This window comes from Diaphorina citri, unplaced genomic scaffold (genome assembly GCF_000475195.1).
Source record: "Diaphorina citri unplaced genomic scaffold, Diaci psyllid genome assembly version 1.1 scaffold7242, whole genome shotgun sequence".
In the NCBI taxonomy this organism is placed as follows: domain Eukaryota; kingdom Metazoa; phylum Arthropoda; class Insecta; order Hemiptera; family Psyllidae; genus Diaphorina; species Diaphorina citri.
The window spans coordinates 5,677-12,881 of record NW_007384618.1 but is presented as its reverse complement, the minus strand read 5'-3'; the positions used below and the strand labels follow the sequence as shown (position 1 = coordinate 12,881).

At 44.3% G+C, this 7,205-nt stretch overlaps 1 protein-coding gene across 1 annotated transcript; it reads left to right on the top strand.

Moving 5' to 3' along the window:
* Positions 1–342: 342 nt before the first annotated feature.
* LOC103522180 lies at positions 343–4,592 on the top strand (the record flags this gene model as incomplete). The annotated part of the gene is made up of 6 exons (XM_017448972.1): positions 343–609; positions 1,160–1,360; positions 2,193–2,407; positions 3,130–3,163; positions 3,211–3,274; positions 4,188–4,592. Coding segments are annotated over 6 exons (1,186 nt in total), but the record flags the coding sequence as incomplete, so codon positions are not given.
* Positions 4,593–7,205: the final 2,613 nt, after the last annotated feature.

The window sequence follows — 7,205 nt, the reverse complement described above, 5'->3', positions numbered from 1 at the left end:
TCAAGGTGAAAGTGTTTGGTTGCTAGTGTGCGAAGCGTATCCAAACACCAAACTATCAAGGTTTTGGTGACAATGATGAACAGTTTGTCATTGAGAAGGTTGTACACTTGTACAGCTGAATTTGGGAGCTTCTACAATACGATCGACCGAAGTCGATTGGAACCCTTATCTTCTTATTTATCTTTCCCCTTTCATCATCTTTTCCTTTTCATAATCTTTTTCTTCTTCTGCTCCTCCTTCTTTTCCTTCTTCTTCTTCTACTCCTTCTTCGCCTTTTCGGTCGGCGCAGAGTTTCGGACATTCCTTTTCATGTTCACTAAAATCCCCTCCCATTTCCTCCAGGCTCTGGCCGCACAAGGACATGTTCAAGTACAACTTCCACACCTCCGACGTTTCCGAATGGGACGAGCTCGAATTCTACCAATCGCCCCCCAACCCGACCTATTACGAACGTAACCGAGTCACCGAGTACCTAACGTGGCGACCAATCAAACGGGAGGATTTCATCACCACCAAACGGCAGCCTAGCACATGGACTGAGTTGTATTATACGAATAACTCCGCGGAGGGACTTTGGGTGGCGCCTACCGTGTACTGGATTGATTTGAGGTGAGTGATCACTGGGGTTAAGAAACATTGCATGTGGTTAATATTGGAGTGGGTGACCATCACCAAATGACGGCTTAGCACCTAGACTGTGTTGTACTATACGAACAACTCCGCGGAGGGGCTTTGGGTTGCGCCTACCATGTACTGGATTGATATGAGGTGAGTGTTCACTGGGGTTAAGTAACGTTGCACGTGGTTAATATATGACTGGGTGACCATCAAATGAGAGCCTAGCACGTGGACTGTGTTGTATTATAAGAACAACCCCGTGGAGGGACTTTGGGTGGCGCCCACCGTGTACTGGATTGATATGAGGTAAGTCTAAGGCCAGCCATTCACTATCAGATAGACCTGACAGGTACACCTGATTAAGTAGAACTGACTCTATCAGGTAAAAATGATCAGGTTTACCTGAGACCTGATAGAGAGTGGCTGGCATTATTCACTGAGGTTAAGCAACGTTACTCGTGGTTGATATCGGAGTAGGTGACCAACACCAAACGAGAGTCTAGTTCTTGGACTGAGTTGTACTATTTTCCCTTCGTTTCAGGACTCCGTCAAAAAGAACTCCCGGTAGTTGGGAGCAAGTGGAAACTAACGAGGCTACCAAACGTCCCACAACGCTCCCTCCTTATCCGAATCCCCCTATTAACTTCACATGTCACCATTGTAATGGAACCCGAGCTTTCTTCTCACATGAGAACAATCTCAACAATCATATTGTGGAGCATATGAAGAACGGAACCTACAAGTGAGTCGTTCCTGGTGTAGCTAAAGAATAATAGGCAGCCTAGTTAGCTTGTTTGATAGCGCGTCTGCCTTGTAAGCGCTAGGCCGCAGGTTCGATTTCCGCCTGGGGCGGATTTTATCCTGAAGGGATAAGGTTTGTTTTCGGAACGGCTGACTTTCTTCTATCATGTCTTCCTTCTCTATTCAATTTCGGGTCGATAACTGACAAATTTATCCTTCTGATTTGGTTAAAGTTCAGCAGTCGGATAGGTACTGCTTCCTCCCCACCACTGTCACTGGAGTCGAGACCAGTGACTGTATTGAGAGGACATCACATCGCTTCCTTGGCCTGGAACTGCAATGGGCACTGAGATTCCCGGCGAAATGAGACCTGCGGGGGAAACAAAAAAAGGTAAATTTAATATTTACATTATTTATCAATGGATGAGTATTGTTAATTTTATTGATATCACTTTCTATTACACCTTAAAAAACACAAAAAAAAAAAAAAAAAAAAAAAAAAAAATGGTCTCTCATTTTCCCCTCGTAGGCTACACTACAACAGTTCCGAGGAGCGTCGCGCCAACGAGCTACCCAGTTGGGACAACTATTTCATGTTCGATCATGACAGCTACACTACCATCACATCAAGTGAGCTCACGTGATAGTAGTGTGTTTCTACCTTTAATCTCATTTTCACAGGCTGCACTACAACAGTTCCGAGGAGCGTCGCGCCAACGAGCTACCCAGTTGGGACAACTATTTCATGTTCGATCATGACAGCTACACTACCATCACATCAAGTGAGCTCACGTGATAGTAGTGTGTTTCTACCTTTAATCTCATTTTCACAGGCTGCACTACAACAGTTCCGAGGAGCGTCGCGCCAATGAGCTCCCCACATGGGACGATCATTTCATGTTCGATCATGATAGTGAACTACGCCGCAAGGGCATCACACAGACACGCGTGCCGGATTGTACCTACTTGAGCGCGATAGACTACTCGTATGAAATGCGCGACTGGAATCAGAGCTTCATTGAGAAGTGCATGAAACGGCATAATGAAGGTAAGAGACTTCATTGGAAATTTGGAAAGTTTCGAAAATAATGAAGGTCTATCATTGTTAGAAATGTGTACTAGAATGTACGCTTAGCCCAGTGGTAACGCTCTTGCTTGCCATACAGAAGGTCCTTTTTCGATTGCAAATGTTTCAACGGGTTACTTTCTCGTGTTCTCGTGTTGACCCAGGACCTAAAAGGGGAGTATTGTGCCTCTTCTCGCCCATCTGATGAGAGGCATACAACGGGATGGGCATGCTACGACATAGACGACAAGCGTCGAATGTAGCGGTTGTTTCATTGCTACGAAATAAAAACGGCGGTGAAACACTCAGCTTTGTTTAACTCCAGTGGCACAATCTCATCACATTCCCTCTCTGTATCACCAACCCAACCAACTGCATCAGATGTATTCTTGCTCTCCAATTTCTTGTCTTTTCTACCAATATTCCAAATTTTGAGAAAATGAGAACTTATACAACATACAAGAAAGAAATAAACAACACTCACCTTCGTCTCTGAACCGGGCGCGGAACGTCCGCTCGGTCCAAACGTAAATATCCGTCGTCTCCCTATCGCACCACATAGTCAACACCCGCCGTCGATCGACGAGGTGAAGAGGTGAATTTATTTTGTAGAGGCAGTGTACGGTTTCATTCGACGGTCGATTGACGGCGTCGACTGTTTGGACACACCTTAAGACAGATTTAAATCTTTTGATCCTTTTCAGGCAAACCGGTTCAGAACTGGCATCGGCGTCGACTGTTTGGACACACGTTAAGACAGATTTAAATCTTTTGATCCTTTTCAGGCAAACCGGTTCAGAACTGGCACAGTTCCATTCATTCATGGCTGTAGGATCAAACGTTGTGCGAGTCGGTTTCCGCATCACTTGCAACTCCTCAACGTTGTCGTGATACACCGGATCAAACGTAAACGCTGCGAACAACCGGTGAAACAACAATCGTGAAACATATTAACATAATAATCAGTGTATAGAATCGCCTGTAGTTCCATTCATTCATCGCTGTAGGATCAAACGTAAACGCTGCAAACAACCGGTGAAACATACGCATAGGTCCGTCTTAACAACCCTCAAGATCAAGATTCGAGAGTCCCTTATCCTTATAACATACTTACTATCAGGTAGACCTGATCAGGTCCGCCTTGAAGTGATGCGAAAGCGGTACCGAGGTACAAAAAAAGTTCCACCTAACAGGTCTACCTGATACCTGATGAGCATACACACTATCAAGGTAGACCTGACAGGCAGGGTTGAAAAGGTCCGCCTGTCAGGTCTACCTGATAGTGAGTGTCTGTCCTCAGGAATAAATAGGCGTCCACATTTCCACAACGGAGAACCGACCATCAACCATAGTCTAGTACCGACCGAAGAGAAAATAAACTATTATGCTAATGAATAGAAGTGTCCTCAACAGAGCCTTGACCATGGTACCGACCCTCGCAGAAATCGAGCTGAGTATTTTTGCCAATTTCTGAGATGGTCGATGTTTTTTTTTCGATAAGATTTTAACCAAACAAGCAGGAGATTCCAGCCTGCGTCGTGGACACCCTTATGTGAAGGTCGATGGTACAAGATCTAGGTCTCAACCTTTCCGCCTGTTTTTCCGACTGCCTGACGGACCTGAGACTGTGGTTCGGCAGACGGTCACTCTTAGTGCATGGACTACATGGCTCAACACATCTTGCATCTCATTTCTTCAGGTGCTGCGGATTCTTGCATCTTCTATCTTATACAGCTTGTATGTTTGCATCTCACTTCCTCAGGTATTGCGTAAACAGCGCGCAGAGAAGGAGAAAATCCGCAAGTCTCTTTCACACTACATGAGTCAAAACCTGACCACTTTCCCGGGTAGCATCGGCGAACCAAGCGCCGAATTCGAGAAGAAAAGGAACGCCAAATATTGGAACTCCTTGGAAGCCTATCGACGCGAACTCTTGCGCAACCTAACGCGAACGACGCTAACAACGCAGTCGACGACTTCGTCGGACGATATGCTCGGTCTTCTCAAGGACTTGGCGACGATTTACGCCAAGTTTACCTCTCCGACGCCGACGACGACGCGAAAACGTCGTCCGTTTATCCTGCAGGATCAGATAGATCAATATGTGTACTCGTTGTCACAGGAGTCGCTGTCGAAGTTTACGATGCCGGATAAAGGATTTGACTGAGGACGAAACGACGACCACTAAATTTGTTGAATCAGGAGAGGGCACGGTCCCCCAAAGGCGTGGTAAGCCCGTCTGTTCATGGGAGAACGAGGAAGTTAAATTGGGAGTGAGGTTCGGACCTCACCCTTGCCCCTTGGGTCGTCCGTTCCGCCTAAGGGGCACCAGGGCTGGTAAGGTTCTGTTTATTGGTTTCGCCCGTTGCAACCGAATTGAGGAGTCACTAGGCAAACCTTGTGATCATGTAAGTTGCAGACAGGCGTCGTACCCATCCATGACCTAACCAAATGGACACTCCCATTTTAGAGACGTACGTGAAAAAGACCGAATCTGTCTGCTTGGATAAACCGACTACCAGATAGTATCAATACACTAATGGTCCGTGGAATGTTGATACATAATCAGCAAAGTATAATTAGTCCCACAACAGTAATGAAGTGTTTAGTTAATTAGCCCTGGAATTAACGACTAACTAAATATAAGTCAAGATAACCTTATACTGTAGTTTTGGGTTTGTTAGGTCCTCTTTTTCAACCCACCTTTCTCCCGGACCACAGTTGGAAATCTCCTCTCTGAACACCTCACAAATCAAAGAATACACCTGTAACTAAACACAAATTCAAAAATTTTAACTTATTGAACGTTTTAATTGGTACAGTCATCCCTGTAAATTATTTTAGGTATAATGGACTCTCATGTTTTCCTCTGGGTTATTTTAGTTTTATATACGGGTTATTTTATTTATTAAGGTTTATAATTTTATTTTAGGTTTCAGTAAAGTATCGCCCTGGGAAAAAAAAAATAAATTTTGCCTTTAAGTTTGGTAACTATAACCTACGAACAAGGCCACATTTTTTGAGTTGGAAAATAAGGCCCAAAAAGGCAGTAATTCTTCACTGAAAGGACTCGTTTTACCAGAAAAGTAAATGTTTCCGGTGGGAAGATAGAGGCCCCTGTAAGTAGGACTAAAGACCGGAATGGATTTAGATGGTGGCTCACTGGGGGCGGGGCTGGGATGGGGCGTTGGCCCTAGGGTTCTTGGTCCTTGGCAAAAAGATCTGTAGGGTTTAGTTTTGGGTTTTTTGGTGGGCGGGGTGGGGTGGTTATGGTGAAGGTAGTGAAAGCCGCTTTGGGTAGTTAGGCATATACCTGATACTGATACCCTGCCACCCTGTTTGCCACTAGTGTCGTATGTGTCCGGCCTAAGTCGCCCAAAGGACAAACTCTTTGCGCTTGCTGCCTATCGCGAGTACAAAGAACATATAAAGCCCAGGCAGACACCGGTGGCTAGTACGACGACGACTCGTTCAGCTACCCTTTCACCCACTACACACCGCACCACAAACCCAAAAGCTAAACCTACAGATCCTTTCTGCCAGACCCAAGACCTAGGGCCCAACCCCAATCCCAGCCCCGCCCAGTGGCCACCAATCTAACTTCCCAAGTCCGTTCTTAGTCCCTACTTACAGGGCTCCTTCCCTTCCAACCCCGAAACTTTACCTTTCTGTAAAACGAGTCCTTTCAGTGAAGGGAGATGTACTGCCTTTTTGCTATTTTGACAACCCCAAAAAATGTGTGCTTTGTTCGTTAAGTTAAAAGGTTACCAAAATTAAGTAAAAATTTTATTTTTTTTTTCAGCGACATACTTTACTGAAAACATAAAAATAAATTATAAACAATAAAATAAAATAACCCCGAATATAATGAACTAAATAATATACCAGAGAAAAACAATGAAGAATCCACATACTAAAGAAGTAAATTTACAGGAGGAATACTGTGCCCATAAAAAGTCCTAAATAAGGTTAAAATTATTTTGAAATTTGTGTTAGGTTACCCAGTGTATTTTGATTGTGTGTAGTGTGTTCAAGAAGAGATTTCCAACCTGTGGTCAGAGAAAAGTGGTTGAAAGAAGAGGACCCTAACAAACACAAAACCTACAGTATAAGGTTATCCTTGACTTATATTTGTACGGTTTAGTTAGCTATTTCCAGCTAATAACTAACTCACACTTCATTACTGTTGTGGACTAAATTATTATTGTATTATGTATCCAACATTCCACGGACATTTAATATTGATACTTCTGGTAATCGTATTCAACGAGACAATTCGAGGTCTTTCAACGTAGTCTCTAAATGGACGTGTATCCATTGGGGTTAGTCATGGATGGTTACCCTGCTGTCATTGCAACTTACATGATCAAAGATTGCCTAGTGACTTCAATTCGTTGCCAACGCCGCACCAAAAATGGACCTACCACCTGGTAGACCCCCTTAGCGTACGACGACCCGATTGCCGAGGTGAGTCCGAACCCACTCCAATTTAACTCCTCCGCCCCATCGAACAGCGGCTTACCACCCATTTTGGGGGACCGTGCTCCTCCTGGATTCAACAATTTTCACCTGCAATCAATTTCGGATATGGATAGACGGATGGATGTTGAGTAAATAAATAAAGACTTCAAAAAATAAATAACCAAAAAGTCTTGTTAAGAAGGTTAATTTATTTATAAGTTGTTTACCATATTGGTAGGCATTTTCGGCCCTCGAACACGGTGCCTACCCCTACTTGAATGAAAGTCAAGGAGGTCCTTAATAGCCACCCCCCGGCGGT